The following is a 17,972-nucleotide window of genomic DNA, read 5'->3' as shown; positions in this document are numbered from 1 at the left end:
GGAGGAGACAGATCAATTTGTTGTCAGAGGTGCCTGCTTGTTTCAGATCCCAGAAGATCATTGAGGTTAACCACAGGAACAGTGCACCCAGAGAGTCCTGTGGCTTGGGTAAAACTAGAATATTCTTATACATCAGAGACCAGCACTAAACCAGAAGGGGCACAGAACAGAATCATACTTCATTAAACAAGAGGTAGGTGGATAGAGACTCCTTGCTTGAGTCTGTGGTCTGATGGAGGGAGACTGAATACAAATGCAGTGCTCACTCTCATAAAGTGGTTATGGGGAAGGAATAATGCCCCTTGACTGAGGGGAACACATGCATAAGAGGTGGAGGGAGTGCTCCTTGCAGGTTAGGTTCCCAATAAACACAAGCATAGTGTGTGGAATGAGCTTCCAATCCTTGACCCTTCAGAACTACTACTGACCTCATGAAGCATACTGAGCATTTTCACTAGAGCTATGTGTCTGGAACCCCAAGGCATGGTGCTACAAACATGAGTCACCCCTGCACCAATGATCAGAGCATGAACTTCAGCATTCAGCTCCCTCTAGGTTTCTCCTAAACTACTCACCCAGCAGGTGCAAGATAAGGTCTCTGGACCTGAACTTGACAAAGGCAAAAAACCCCACAATCACATACCATCACATGCAATCTGTGGAAAGGTAGATGTAGTTCATTTCTCTAAGACAGCTACTATATATATATATATATATATATATATATATGAAATCAGAATTGGTACTAGGCAATATGAGCAGGAAAAAACAAAGGAAATTTGAGACATCAAAGGAAAATGACATTACAAGGAGAGAACAACTCCCCAGTATACAACCAAAAAGACATGGAAAATTCTAAGTTCCTATCAAACAGAGTGAAAAATGGACAAGAAAAAAAATTGAAGAGAAGAAAGAAAAGACCTAAAAAGTAAAATAAAAAAGGCAACAAACATCAAAACTAAATCAATACAAACCTTAGAAATCTAACTGTAAAACTGAAGCCACTAGAGGGGGTGGGAGGTGGGCAGAGAGACAAATGGACTATGATGAAATTTATGGGTGCCATGATGGTAGTTGATGTGGTAACATATCTGAAGTGGTGTCAGCCTATACCTCTGAATCTTATACAGTGTCGTATACCAATATTACTTCAATAAAGAATAATATAGTTAAAAAAAGACTATATGGAACTCCCAATTCTTTCTTATAGAAATATCAGTTTCATATTGTTCAACTTAATTTATGCACAAACATGAAAAACTTCCACATTTATTAGAAACTACAAAAAGTAAGCATGATAATACATTCAATATGGCATAATTTGCTAGTAATATAAGAGACAAAAATTACTTAACAAAAGTAAACATAGATAATTAACAAAGGAAAGGTACTCCCTGATATAAAATATTACATTAATAAGGGAAATAAAATTTGATCCACGTTTTTCATTTGACAAAAAGGATGTTTGTCAGAAATGAATTGTTACCAAGTCCTGTATCAAGGAGGAAGACATACAGCTTGCAAGGTATATGTGCCAGTGATTTTATTAGGTTTGTTAGCAGTTTTTTCTTAGGGTTCTTATTATAAACAGCATAGGACTTGAGTGGCCTTCCTCTAACTATAATTTTTCCATAAACTGCTAGTTCTATGGATGATTATCTGGCATATGAAGTATTTCAGAAACATATATTATGTTGTGGCAGAAACTCCTTTATACCATTGAATTATACTTTTATTTATAGTGAAGTACACTTCTTAGTTAAAAGTCACCAAAACATTTGCTCAATATTTATTCATCAAAAAAAAGAAAAAAAAAACTTTATGGTTTATTTGTTTTTATACATTTCACTGAATACTTTCATTATGATAGTATAAGGAACATGTTATCTAAAGTCAACAACATGTACTACTATTCACAATAGCCAAGCTACAGAAACAACCTTCATGCCCAATGAGAGGAGTGTAAATAAATAAAATGTGGTATACACACAAAATGGAATACTATGCAGCTGTAAAATTTGAAATCTTGCCACTTGTGACAACATGGATGGATCTTGAGAGGATTATGCTATGAGAAAGAGAAAGACAATTCTTTATAATCTCACTCATATGTAGAATATAGGGAAACAAATTCAACTAATGAAACAAAAGCAAACCCTTAGATGCTGATAGCATAATGGTGATTACCAGAGAGGGAGGTTGAGAAGCAGGAGAGGAAAGGGTAGAGGAGATTGATAGGAATGTAATGGATAAGAATGGTTTTTGGCATTTGTTGAGTTGTGAAGCTTTATCCTAAAACTTATGTATAATTGTAAGTCAGTTATTACATTAAAAAAGTTATTAACAAAAATGAAATAAAAAAATAACAAACCAGGGCCTCCCTGGAGACTCAAGGAGTTAAGTCTCAGCACTATCAAACTATTGTGAGCCACTACAGCATGAGTTCTATCCCAGCCAAGGAGCTAATTACATGGTGCAGCAGACCTCTCCTGACTCACCTGCTGCTCCCCTCAGCAGAGTTTTTCAGTCACTCTGCCTGTTCTGTTCCCCACTCTGTCTCATGTGAATCCTCTCTCTGCCCCCACACCTCTGGCATATACCACAGCTCTTGTATGTATAAATAAATCATCTTAAAAAAAAGAACAAATCAGGTTAAATCTCTGAGATTACATAGAGAAGATGGAAAACTACACCCAGCAAATAAATTCCTAAAATTATTATCTATGATAGGATTCAGTAAGTCCATTAAATTTGCACTTATTAAAAATACCTGCAGTGTAAAAGTAAATAGTGATAAATTTAATGAAGTATAGACATATGTTGGTTTTTAGTGATGCACATCTGAAACTTATATAATGTTATAGTGCACTGTTTCTTTAATTTAAAAATTAATAAAAAATTAAAATCTATGAACACCTTAACCCATTAAACAAGAATGGAAAATGACGAGCTTATGTCTCAAATTGTTCATATTATTATATCTTCTACTCACATAGTAAATTGCTATTTTGCTATTCTGATGAATTCATCTCTATAGTCTTAGAACAAATTTGTTCTCTAAAGTAAGAATTTATCATAGAATAAAGTCAGAATGTTTTAGGAAAGCTGGAAAAAGATATCCATAAATATTTTGATCAAAACACTCTTCTACTGTTGGGATTAAAATAAGGGGAATAAAAGGTTAATTTCAGCTAGCTAGATAGGTAAAGAAACAAAGGACAGTTATTTTAACATAGCAGACACCGGATAAGTGAAACAGAATGTGAATAAAACTCCCCATAAATCATACATCAAGAAATGGAAGAAAAACTAAATATATACAGGGTGAAAGAAAATTGGAACAAGGGATTCACAACAAAATCATTTTTAAATTCATGTTTTCTCAACATAGTTCTAAAAACAGATATGGAATTTTCAGGAGTAGTTCAAAATTATCAATGGCATAGAAAACTATTTTTTGCAACTTAGATAGGAATCAAATCCTGGAAATGTGAAATTCACATGCCTGAAGTTTATTGCTTAGTCCAGCATCATTTAAATATAACTTTAAGAAAAACTTAAAGGACATCTTTAACTTTACCTTCCCTCCAAATTTCAAAGGGAAAGTGAATAACTTATTAATCAGATTGTTATGTTACTTTTTATATATACATAATTAACATGATTGTTCATTTTGTACAATGTTTGCTTTCTCTTCTCAGGTGTGGCCACTGTAAAATTCCCACCACCAATTCACCTGTGAACCATCATCATAGCCCCTTGACATGAGTTTATCTTTTTTGATTGCTGAATAGTATTCCATTGTATATGTGTGTGTGTGTATGTGTGTATCATATCTTCTTGACCCAGTCACTATTCTTTAACACTTCATGGGTTATTACAAATAAGTATGGGGGCCTTGCTGTGGTGTAGGGGTTAAGTCTCAGTGCTATCACCATGATGGCCTCAGTTCATTCCCAGCCAGGGGGCTAACCCACATGTTACAACAGAGTCTTGCCCACTGCTCCCCTCAGCAGTGTATTTCAGTATATTTGCCTGTTCTCACCATTCTGTCTCTGGTGAATCCTCTCACCCCCACAATTCTGCCATATACCCCACTTTTTTATGTATAAAAAATAAATCTTTACAACAACAACAAAAATAAGCATAGACAGAGTATAAACTAATTAAAAATTAAATTTACTATTCAATAGATAGTAAAATATCAAAAGTAATCTTGTCATAACATTTAGTGCTATCATAAAATAATGTGAAATAAAACTTACAGAAATTAAAATATTTGAAAGTAGGTTGAAATAGCAAATAAATGTAATAGCTTAAAATGTAACATATTGCCAAAAATATTAAATCACATGGGTCAAACGAGTAAATGTGAGCTGTCTAAATTATTGTGCCTTTCATATTTTTTTTCAATATTAAAATAGTCCATTCAAAAAGTAATCCTAATAGCAAGGCAGAACGGCCACAAGAAAACAATGCAGGAAATTCACACCTGCAGTTTTGCTTTCTATTTGCAGCTTTGATGCCATAATTATGTACAATATTAATTTTCTTAGCAAGTACCTACTATTGTTTTCAATTAATATTATATGTATAATGCATCCAGAAGTTGCCTGCTGCCAGCAATTACTCATGCTTGAACTACAAAAGTAATAAATGATTTTACATGAAATGTTTTGATGACAGATCTTATGGCATAGCAGAATAAACTCACTAACAATCTAATTTGTCATATTTGTTTTTTATATATACTAATGCTGTTACATCATGATTGGATGATTTCTATGCCATGAAGACCAATAAGCATTCAATTATGTGTGTGTGTGTACACCTTAAATTCAATATTAACCATAATGATCACTCCTTAGATTATGATCATTAATATTATTTTGTTTTCTAGGTTCAAAATGTGTATATGGTAAGAGTTGTGTTGGCTTTCTGATACTATATCCTCACTAATAAAACCTAATGTGAAGCACCTGGCATGAACAGATTTTTTTTTTTAATTTTCTGTCATTCAGCCTGATTCTCAGAACAATCCTGCAACTTTCTGAGCTTTCATATATGAATTTTAACTTAAAGATTCCCTTAGCATAAATATTTTAGAGTGAGCCTCCTTTCCCTTTGAGATTGACTGGGGCCGTATTTTGCATTAAACACTTGTATTGCCTCTTATCCTCTCCATTGTATTTTACTCTATCACTTGATTCTTTTTTTTTTTTTTAAGATTTATTTATTTATTTGTTTGTTGGTTTCTTATTTATTTATTTATACAAGCACTGGGTACAGTCAGAAGCATGGGAGGGTGAGAGAATTCACCAGAGCCAGAGCGGGGAGCAGAGCAGGCAGAAGGACAGAAGTACACTGCTGAGGGGAGCAGCGGGCGGCAGGAGAGGTCTGCGCGCCATGTGGGGCCCTCCTCCGGTGGCCCGGAGCAGCCCCGGGAGCAGCCAGGGATTGAGCCGGCGCTGCAGAGGCTGAGGGCAGCTTCGCAACCCAGCGTTCAACCGCTGAGCCACCGCCACCGGGGAGGCCCTATCACTTGATTCTTTAATATACACCCCAGGCCATTTATTGTCTTTCAATTCTTTAGTAAAAGCCCTATTCTCCTCTCTCCCCTTTCCATACCACTTCCTTTTTTTTTTAAAATAACTATACCACTTTCAAATATCATCTTTCCCCTTTCCCCTAGCTTTTATCACTAGCATACAAAAGGTCATCACCACAGATTTACTTTATTAAAGTGAAGGATATCCTATATCATGATCTTCTCAAAAATTATTTTCAACAATTCTTTAAGATATACAAATGGCCAAAAGGCACAGAAAAGAAATGTGACATCCTTTGCCATCAAGAAATGTAAATCAAACCAAAAGTGAGATACTACTAATTTACCACTAGGATGCTATATTCAAAGACAGATGAAGTGGGCCTCCCCGGTGGCACAGCTGTTGAGCGCTGGGTTGCTAAGCGCAGCCTCTGCAGCACCAGTCCAGTCTCCCATCGCAGGGCAAGGGTCCCACATGGCACGCAGACCTCTCCTGCCGCCCCGCTGCTCCACTAAGCAGTGTATTTCGTCAGTCTGCCTGTTCTGTTCCCCGCTCTGGCTCTGGTGAATTCTCTCTCTCACCCTCCCGTGCTTCTGACGGTACCCAGTGCTTGTATAAATAAATAAATAAATCTTTAAAAAAAAAAAAACAACAACAACAGAGAGATGAAGCGTTGACTAGGACAGATAATTCAAAATACTCTGACACTGCTGGTAAACGCAAAATTAAGAACCACTTCGGAAAACTGGCAGTTGCAATTAAAGATAGTATTACCATATTTCTCAGCAATTCCACTGCTAGAGTGGAACTCAGAAGAAATAAAAATGCCCAACCACATCAAAACTATAATTATACATACATTGTATCATTATTCATTTATTCAAAAAAGTATATAATCAAAATATCCATCAAGTGATGAATGGAAAAACAAGTGTTATTATCCAAAAATGGGATGCTATTTTGCTATAAAAATAAATGAAGTACTGATACATGCCACAACATGAATGTACCTTGAAAACATTACACTAAGTAAATGAGTCAGTCATTTAAAAATGCATATTATATGATTTCATTTATATTAAATGTTCAGAATAGGTTATTCTATAGAGATTAGTGGTTGTGATGGGATGGGGCGTTATCTGGCGGGATGGTGATAGAATCAAGAGGATATGGAGTTTTTGAGGTGATGAAAATATTGATAGTTGTTATTACACACATTTTTTTAATAAACCAGTCCATTGAATTTTATACTTAAGAAGATAAACTGTATGAATTGGAAACCCTGAATATGAGGATCAGAGGCAAACCATAGCATCTACTATGCATAGCATTTAAAATGGGTCACAGAAGATCATCCTCATTAGTAATCAAAATATTATCCAAAAATATTCTATTAATATGAACAGTAACATATTATTATTATTAATAATAATAATACCAATAGTATATGACTAAAAGCTCATATTGGTTACTTTAAACTAGAATATATATATATATATATATATATATATATATATAATAATGACTTAAGCATGAATTGTATTCTGTTGATAACTGAGTGTCTAGTAATTATTTTCCTGTAAATATGTTTAAACAAACATATACCCCGACTTATATTCATATTTATATAAGTATATATATATTTAAAAATGAAAAAAGGCACATATAAATGTCTCACTCCAGAGCACATGGAAATACTATCTTAATTATCCCTTCTCCCATTACTAATCTTCATTCACACTAAGGTCTTTTCTTTCAAATTAAGAAAATGTACGTATCAGAATCTATCAATGATTTACTTAATGCAATCTCCCTTTGTTAATGTTACGCAACACAATAAAATGTCTTTTATTTCCTCCCTCTTTTCTATTCTCTCTGATTAACCTTGTCTGTTTTGTTTGATCATATGTTGTTTAAATAGCAATGTCTATAATATTAAAAACTTATTTTTTATCAATGTGAAGCTTAGCCTCTGGAGAAAAAAAAGTATTGTTTTTTTTTTTTTCATTTTTTCAAGAGTTAGTACTGGAAATCATTCCAAAAATAGAGTAGAATTTTCATCCTTAGTAATTTCCCTCGTGCATTTACACTTTATTTTGCAGGCAATTAACTATTTAAAAAGTTTGAAGAAGGAAAAAAGAATGAAAAGAAAAATAATACATTTTAGAATCACTGCCTAGGATAAATCAATCATACAAAAATAAATAAAACACTCTTTAAAGTTATAATGTTAGTCACATGGAAAATGATTGCAGTTTGTCTTCAATTTTTCAAGTTGTCAGAGGAGGTTTCTTGTCTAAGAGAGTAATCTGAAAGTTAAACCAGACTGTCACTACACCCACTGGATCTATGATTCAGTGAAATTGAAACACATCTTAAACATTGGAGATCAGCCCAATGCACCAGAAGAGACAATGAGGAATTTCATGTTTCATTAAACAAGTGGTGGTTAGAAATAATTGCCTGGAGGCTTTTCTCTTAAGAAGGAGGCTTCCATACAAATGACAACATTGCCATTTTGCCAGTGACCTGAGGATATAACATCTGAAAAGTTGTAGATCCACACTCACTTAAGTTAGGGGGTATATATGTGGAGGAGATGGTGTGCCACCAAGTTATGGTAAAAAGAACAAGGCTGTAAGTCTCCTCCCCAATCCATGGACCTGTTATTGACCTTGTGAAGACAACTTACTGTACACACTACAGAGACATTATTCTGGAACCCCAAAGAGGTGGTATATCAGCAGTGCAATAAATAATGAGCTAATCTTGCCAAACTACCATCAGCAACTGGACCCATCACTGACTCAGAAGCTGCAATATCAGACTTATTGAAACCCAGAAAGTCCAAACATATAAGTTCATATAAAGTTGGGGTAGCTAAAAACAAACAAACAAAAACAAATAGTAATACCTGCTAGAAAATTAGAAATATATCAAATAGCTTAAATAAAAAATATAGGGAACTCTAGAGCAAGCAATATGGTCATGTGGAAAAAGTAAAAAAAACATGGCACCTTGAGACCTTAAGGTTATATATCATTATAAGTGAGGACAAATTTTCAGAATCAATCTACAAAGACACAGAGATTTTATCTTCCCATCAGATAAACAATTCAAAATTGCCATAATAAGGAAATTCAAAGAAATGGAAGAAAATCAAATAAACTGAGAATAAAATTAATGAACAGAAAATAAAGCTAAAACTTAATTAGTAATAGAGATGATGTAAAAAGATCAATAGAGGAGATAAAAACAATTCTGAGAAAATCAATAAAAACAGAATAGATCATATGGAAAACTGAAATGTTGATCAAGGACAAGAATGTGCAAAGGGACTGGGTGGAAGAAGAAAGATAAGTAAGAAGATAAAATGAACTCCTTAAGAATTATCCATTTCCTTAGGAAAGGCAACATAATAATGATGGGTATTCAGGAAGTGGAAGAGTAAGAAAAGGCAACAGAGAACTTTCTCAACCACCACCACAACAAAAAGAGATGAAAAAATCCCAAACCTGGGAAAAGTAAAAGTATAAAAGCCCATGAAGCTAAAAAGAATATCAAGTGATCTAAATGTAATGAGACCTTTACTAAGATACATAGTCATGAAACTTCTAAGAGTTCAAGTGAAAAAAATAATATTGCAGGTAGGTAGCAAGAAAAAAGAATGTAACTATTTGAGGAATCCTACATATTAGGGGAGAATGGAATTATATATGAAAAATAGTCAAAGATGAAAACTGCCATTCAAGGATACTATGTTCTGCAGAACAATCCTTCAGATCTGAGAAGAAATAAAGTCTCCTGGACAAACAGAAGATGATGTAATTTTCAAACACAACTTTTCCCCTACAAGAAATGTAAAAGGAGATCTTGTAAACTGAAAAGAAGAAAATCCATCAAAAACTGAATAAGGACATAGATAAAAATAGAAAACTAAAGGCAAAAAAGGCAGTATAATTATTTCTAATATATCAATAATCATCTTAAATATAAATTAATTGACCTCAACAATTAAAAGGCACATAGTAGCTGATTTTATCAGAAAACACAATCTAAATGTTTTCTGTCTCCAGAAGATACCTCTGAACTCCAAAGATAAATAAAATTACAAAGTAAATGGCTGGAAAATAATCCTATAAAGGGGACCCAAAAGGACAGGGGCAGCCATATTATATCACACACAATGTACTTCTAGCTAAAAAAATGTAACAGGAGACAGGAATGAACTTTATATAATGATTAACATCGGAAAGATACTTGATCCACATATGTATCAAACAAAGGAGTGTGATAATATTTAAGGCAACTACCAACAAATATGGCAGCAGATAATGGCAACAATGAAATATTTGTAGGGAATTTCAATACTTTACCACAAAAATAGATCAACAGACAGAAAATTAGCCAACACAGAAACAATAACTTAAATGAGGAATTAGAACACATGGCTTTAATAAACATACAACAGTATAGCCCCAAAAAGATGGGTACACATTCTTCTCAAATATACATAGAAACTTCTTGAGGCTATACCACATATTAGGTCATGAAAAATGCAAATAAATTCATGAAGATGAAACCATAGCAAATATTGCTTCTTAACACAGCTATCAAACTAGAAATCAACCAAAAATGGGGGAAAGGTGAGAAAAATCCACAGATATGCGTAAACTCAACAACATACTGCTAATTCACTACTTAATAAAGAAATCAAAGAGAAACAAACAAAAAGAAAAAAAAACCCTGCAGATTAACAAAATTAAAGACATATACTAGCAATGCCCAAAAGACACTCATCAAAACAGTACTAATAGGGAAGTATATAGCAATACAGGATATGTCAAGGCAAGAAAGAGTTCAAATAAATGATATAACCTTACATCTTGAGGAAATAGAAAAATACCAAAGAAGCCAAAAAGCCAGCAGAAGGATGGAAATTATTTTAAAGAGAGAGAGAGAAAGAGAGAGAGCAGAAATAAATCAAGTAGAAATAAAAAGGACTGTCTGGAAGGTTAAGCTAAAAGCTCATTAAAAAAAAAAATAGACAAACTTCTACCTAGGCTCACAAAAAAAGGGAAAATATTCCAATAAATAGAATCAGAAAGGAAAGAGTTGAACAAATAAACATCTCACAAATACAGAAGATCATAAAAATCTACTAAAAACTTCTAAGTGAGAATAAATTGAATAACTTAGATAAATGAACAAACTTAGAAATATGCATTCTCCGAGACTGAATAAGAAAGAGATAGCATGAACAGAGAAATAAATGCAAGGAAAGTGAAATAGAACCAAAAGTTTAAAAAAATCCCTGAAAACTAGGATCACATTTTCACTAGCAAGCTCTACTAAACTTCAATGATGAATTAGCACTCATTCTCCTCAAATTCTTTCAATAAATTAAGAGGTAATGCTCCAAACAAATTTTAAGAGGTCAAAAGACAGAAAAAAACCAACAACTATAATATGTGATGAATAAACAATACTAGTAAATTAAACTATTAAACCACAATGGGGCTAATGGGAAATCAAAGAAACTAAGAAGTATCTCAAGACAAATGAAAATAAGGACACAACTTAGCAGAAGCTCTGAGACACAGCAAAAGCAGTACTATGAGGAAAATACAGAAACATAGGACACTATGAAAAAAGTGAGCTCAAACAAATCATCTTATCTCTCAAATCTTTGGAAGAGAAAAAGATGAACAAATGAAACCAAATGCCAGGTTGGAAGTAATGTAAAACTTTGAGAAATAAAATAGAAATAGAAATCAAATATATAGTCCAAAGACTAATGAAACCAAAAGCTGTTTTTTTAGAGAAAATGGACAAACATCTAGCTAGGCTTACAAAAAAAAAAAAAAAAAAGAAAGAAAGAAAAAAAGAAATAAAAAAGAAAGAAATAGAAATCACAGAGACGTAACAGCTGGCATCTCAGAAATTCAGAGGATCATGAGATTACAATAAACATTTATGTTAGTGAGTCAAAAAACCTAGACGAGACACACATATTCTAAAAATATACACAACACTTTAAGAGTAAATCACAAAGAAATAGAAAATCTAAAAAGACCAATACAAGCAAGGAAACTGAATCAGTAATTAAAAGGTCTCCCAAAAATCAAAATCCCAGAATCAGATGATTTCACTGGTGAGATCTAACAAAACTTCAGATAACCTATCTTAGCAAATTTTTCCAAAAATTTAGAAAGAAATAATGCTTTCAAAGACAATTTATGAGGTCAATATTACCCTATTATCAAAACCACACAAAGGAGGGCCTCCCTAGTGGCATAAGTGGCTAAGTCTCAGCACTATGAAACTATCCAAGCCACTGCAATAGGAGTTAGATCCCTGACAGGAGAGGTGACCCACATTGCACAGCAGACTTCTCCTGTCTTACCCATTAGTCCCCTCAGCAGTGTATTTCAGCTGATCCGCCTGTTCTGCTTCCCACTCTGTCTTTGGTGAATCATCTCACTGGGCTCCCCCACCACCTCTGGCATATACCCCAGCTCTGGTATACATAAATAAATCTTTAAAGAAAAAAAAATCAGATGAAGCTGCCACACACACACAAACACACACAAAAATACACACCAATTGCCTTATAAAAAAAATTTATTTTTTTAAAGTATTGTTTGTTTATTTATTTATATGAGAACCGGAATACAGGCCAGATGTGCGGGAGGGTGAGGGGATTCACCAGAGACAGAGTGGGGAACAGAACAGGCAGACTGACTGAAATACACTGCTGAAGCGAGCACCGGGCCCAACAGGAGAGGTCTGCCGCTCCATGAGGGACCCTCGCTGGCCGGCCAGGATCAAACTAATGCTGCAGAGGCTGTGGACAGCTTCACAGTGCTGTGCTCAACCACCTGCACCACAAAGGGAAGCCCTAAATGCAAAAATTCTTAACAAAATCTCAGCAAAGCAAAATCAGTAACATATTCAAAGTATTATACAACAAGATCAAGTGGAATCTATTCCAGGGACACAAGGATGATTCAAAATTTGAAAATCCATCAACTTATTTCACCACTCCAACAAAAGGAAAGATGAAACACTTGTGATCTATGTCAGTAGAAGTAGAGAAAGCACTTGAAAAGATTAAACATCGATTTATGATTAAAAACCCTGAAAAACTTGAATAAACAGAACAGATTCCAATATAATAATAAAGGTCATATATGACAACCCAAATGTAACCTGATTCTCAATGGTGGAAAACTTAAACCACAAAGATCTGGTACAAGAGAAGGATGTTCACTTTAACTGCTACTTTTCAACATAGTATTTACAATTCTAACTGGAACAATAGGGCAAAGGAAAATAAAATAATTAAAATAATACAAAGGAAAAAGAATGAGTAAAGCTACCATTATTTGCATATGTCATGATAATATACTTAGAAAATCCTAAAGCCTCCACTAAGAATAAAATATAATAACTATTTAAAAGAATAAATCAGTTCAGCAAACTGGCAAGTTACAAAATCTACAAAATTCAGTTCTGTTCGTAAAGAACGAACTGTAATAGAAAGAAATCAAGAAAACAATCCCATTTACAATTGTGTCTTACCTGAATAAAATAAAATGAAAAAGGCACCCTACTGGTGCCTCCTGGGTGGCACAGGGCCTTAAAGACACAGTGCTTTCAAGCTATCACCAGCCACTGCAGCATGATCCCCTGCTGGCCAGGGAGCTACCCACATGGCACAGCAGACCTCGCCTGTCTCATTTGCTGCTCCCTTTAGCAGTGTATTTCAGTAGATCTGCCTGTTCTGCTCCCCACTCTGTCTTTGGTAAATCCTCTCACCCCCACCACGCACCTCTGGCTTACACCCCAGTTCTTGTGTGCATAAGTAAATGAATCTTTTTAAAAAAGACACCCTACTATGTGGGAGTAAATATTTGCACATCATACATCTGACAATGGCTAAGTTTCAAGAACTACAGAGAACTCATACAATGCAACACCAACAAATAAATAAATGGGCAGATACTTCTCCAAAGAAGACATAGAAATTAACTACAGACATGTGAAAAAATATGCTCATCGTCTCTTATCAGGAATATACAAATCACAACCACAATGAGACACCATCTCACACATATGAGAATTGCCAATATTAAAACACACACACACACACACACACACACACACACGGAAACAAGAGTTGATGAGAGTGTGGATAAGAATGCACCATCATATACTGTTGGTGGGAATGTAGACTCTGCATCCCCTGCAAAAAACAGTGTGGAGGTTTCACCAACCAGTAAGTCTACTCTATGCAGTTCTCTGAAGAATGTGAAAACATTTATTAAAAGGGAGATATGAAACCTTATGTTCATTGAAGCACTATTTACAATAGTTACATTATAGAAACATATTGTGCCTAGTGACAGACATTGTTATTTGCTACACTCTATGGTTTATGTGCATATAGTAAAATGCATTTAGGTTAGCTTTTAGAGATGAAAGTGTCTTCCACAATTTGATATTTACTGGGAACTTAAATGCCATACTACAATTTCTAACTAACCAACCTTTCCTCCCCTGCAATCAAATTAACCAGAAAATGTGATGTTGGTAGTAAAAAGCAATAAAGCAAAGCAACAGTGTATGACATGAAGTGTTTACACACACACACACACAGGCACACATACACACACATCAGTAACATTTTCTGATTTCAACATCAGTTCTACTTTTATTTATTTTTTTAATTCTACTTTTAAAATTTTAAAACAACATAACCCACAAAGATTACATTTTCTATTAACATACAAAATATATCTATTTTAATGATATTAATATGGAATTAAAAAATGATGTTTAGAAAACATACCCTATGTCATGTTATTTTCAGTAGGCATGACTTACCCATATCATATCTGCTTCTGTATAATAGTGAGTCATATCACAGTAAAGTGTGATTGTGTGTGTGTGTGTGTGTGTGTGTTTGTAGAGAGAGGGAGAGAATACAAAAGACAGAAAAGGAGAAGAGGGTAAAGGGAGGAAAAGAGAAGAGAATCAAACTTGGATAGATCTTAGAGTCATATACTGAAATTGAGGGAAACAATCAGTATTATTCTTCTTGGTGAATTCCATACTGTCTCATATAGTGCTTACATTCACTGAATGATAATTCAGAAAATGTGAATAAATCATTAAATGAAAAATCCTTCATATCTACTCACAGTAGGATAATTACACTCTTTACCCTTAAAGTGGAGTGCCTTATTCAAATACTATATTAATTCTATAATGATTATATTCATTTTTGTTTTAATTTTTTTAGTATTATCTTTTAAATTGAAGTGAGAATTGACCTACAATAGCTTCAGGACAGTCACATTAATTTTCATTTCTTATAACTATCCAATTGTGTGACCCTGAGTCCAGAAGTTAAGAAGTAGTCGTTTTTTTGTTGTTGTTGTTGTTTTTGTTTTGTTTTGTTTTGTTTTGCTTTCTATCATTTCTGCTTGGAGACTCCAAACATTGCATAATCACACAAAATAACTGAGTTTTGCAAATACTGTTTTATGTAAGGTCTATTTTATGCATCATGGTTATCATTACTTGAGTCATCAGCATCCTTGAGGTTACTAATATTTATAAAAACCCTTAACCCACTACACACATATTTGGTTCTCTTTTATCTCTATTCCCTTAAGAGAGGTATCCTGGTGTTATTCATTGTATAAGAAGAATGTCTAGCAGATTCTACTTCCTAAAGAGCATTCAATAAATATTTATTGAATAAAGTACATTAAAACGAATAACATCTACAACAAACCAATGTGCCATAAAGCATGCCTGGTATAATGGCATACCATGTTTAAACATGTGTATTAGCTTTAGAATTTTAGAACCATCTGACAGAGTTTGAGTTTAGGCCTTATCTCAATAAAAAAATACAAAAGAAAACACGAATATATGAAATGGAAGCTCTTGATGAGTGAAAGGAAATACAGAAACCGGAGAGATAAATTTATTCAAATGATAACACATGAGGAAAAATAAAAGACTTTTAAAATAAGCATGAAAAGATGAAGAGATTTCTATTTATAAACTAGATAGAATACTTAAAATAAACCATCTGTTCATTAAAACCAAAGTAGATAAAAATATTGTCTAATTTTTAAATATCAAGTTCACAGATAGAATGCATAATCTAAAAATTAATCAAGCTGAGTGAGTGTTTCGGGAACTATATTAAAACAGTTTAATAGCAAAATAGAATCCAGATTAGTGTTCAGTAAAATAATTTTAAGATATATTTAAAGACTGCACATAATAGAATTTTAGAAATTAGTGTAAATCATCCTAAATTCCAGATAATTAAGCATGTTTTAAACATCTTTGTAAAGGAACATCTGATAAATACAAGTAAAGCATTTTAAAGTCTTACCTGCAAAAGAACTGTTCTATGGAACTTCAGTGCCCCTTTCTGGTGAATTTTAGCAAAACACCCTGAGCAATAATCTTCTCCACATTCAAGGCATACCTAAAAAGATGTTTTAAATATCACGCAATCTTAAAATGACTTTGAGAAAATATTTCATTGAAGATTCAATTTTTCTAATATTGTAGGAATTGAGAAGTACAGCTAAAGTGGAACAATCATTTTTCCCATTATGATGTAATTATAGAAGACCATTCAAATTCTAATTACTCTCACATTTAAATAAATATAACTGCAAGTAGGTTTGACATATAAGTATTTCATGTATGTATTTATGTGTGTACAATTTCCAATGAAATCATGAAGCAACCAGCAAACTATAATCAAAGTTCTTAACCTATTAAAAACTAAACCCAAAAATGGGCCAAAATGACTTCATTTTTATTAATTCTTTTACATTTGTATGGATTTATTTGTTTCCAAAAATCCCCATATGCTTTGTTAAATGTCACTACTTCACTGCTAATTCGCAAAAGAAGGTTTTAAAATTATTCTCAGAAGATTCCTCAAAGGAAAGAATGCAAGAAAACTGGATGGAACTGCAGCAAAATGTCAGCAATGCTTATAACAGATGAAATGAATGTTTTATCTTCAAAATTCTGTATGGTGTTAAAATAAATTAGGGATAAAAGAATAATGTGATAAGCTTGTAATTACAAATGGTGCCAAACAAGACTGAAAGTAAAGAGAATGGGATTTATATTTGCAAGGGAAATAACTACTGAGAGCTGAATAATTACTGCAATACTGTTTCAATACTTATTTCAAGAATTTTTAATCTTAGTGACATAATAAAAATATTATCTAAATCCATACTTCAAAAATACAAAATAAAAAATTATGGTGTATTATCTTATTCATGTGAAAATACCACATAATTTTTATTTTTACATATCTGCCAATAGTTTAATAAATTCCTTACAGATAATTGGCAGTGTTTTTACAATGTACTATAAAGGACTGAAAATCAGTTACAGCATATAATTCTAAGCAGTGTTTGTTAACAATAGACTTTTAATGAAACTAGCCAGATAGTTTAGACTGGAAGATCAAAGATGAATTGCAATGTTGATATATAAGTATGAGTGTATATAATTAGTTATAAGAATATTTGTATTTAAATTTGTTTAAAATGAACAACAGGGACCTCACTGGAGGCGCAGCAGGTTGAGCACAGCTCTGTGAATCTGCACACAGCCTCTGCAGTGCGAGTTCAATTCCCGGTCGGCCAGGGAGATTCCCACATGGCGCCACCGACCTCTCCTGTCACTCCCTCCCATCCCTCTGACCTTTATACCAGTTCTTGTATAAAAATAAATAAATCTTTAAAAAAATAAAAATAAAATGAACACCAACTGGAAAATCTTTTTAGGCATTAGGCAGTTGTGTAACTGTCAGGAACATGCTAAAAACGTTGATAAGGACGTCATTTCACCACAAATTCTTCTATAATGATGAAACACCCAAGTGCAGTTTTAGCAAACATTTCTTAATTTGATCAAGGCTTTAACAGTTGCGCTAAGCCTTGAAAATCCATTTGTGTTTCAGTAAATTATGTGCATTTGCCAAACTAAGATATAATTTTTAATTGTCCACCACAATTTTACCAAGTAGACACAACCTAAAATAAATTTCAGAGTTCAGGTATTTATTTTTACCATCAGTAAATGTAAATGCATCAGAATATGAACAATATGCTAACATCATAAAGATGCAATTTATTGTCCCTTCTCAATATTCCAAACAATGCTCAGTACTTCACAATAATCTTTAACCTCAATAACTTTGAGATATAGATTATACATATCCCCATTATCCTAATTTTACAAAAAAAGAAACCAGAAATATAAAGCAATTGAGTCATTTGTTAAAGCCATATAGTTAATAAATAGTAAAGTTCAGATTCAAGCTCCCCAAAATGCTAGCTCTCAATCCCTACCTACCTGATG

General features: G+C 33.4%; 1 protein-coding gene across 4 annotated transcripts in view; it reads right to left on the bottom strand.

Moving 5' to 3' along the window:
• Positions 1 to 17,972, bottom strand: part of ZBBX (zinc finger B-box domain containing) — a 184,481-nt gene that overhangs the window by 134,729 nt on the left and 31,780 nt on the right. For all 4 annotated transcript variants that reach the window (XM_054700724.1, XM_037525753.2, XM_054700725.1 and 1 more), the window contains exon 7: positions 15,970 to 16,065. In XM_054700724.1, the coding sequence (XP_054556699.1) occupies positions 15,970 to 16,065 (96 nt within the window). The remainder of the gene's footprint in view (positions 1 to 15,969; positions 16,066 to 17,972) is intronic.

The sequence above is a fragment of the Talpa occidentalis genome, unplaced genomic scaffold (assembly GCF_014898055.3).
Source record: "Talpa occidentalis isolate TD23 unplaced genomic scaffold, MPIMG_talOcc4v2.1 talOcc4.4, whole genome shotgun sequence".
Classification (NCBI taxonomy): Eukaryota; Metazoa; Chordata; class Mammalia; order Eulipotyphla; family Talpidae; genus Talpa; species Talpa occidentalis.
The sequence above is the reverse complement of the archived record's forward strand: the minus strand, read 5'-3'. Positions and strand labels throughout refer to the sequence as shown.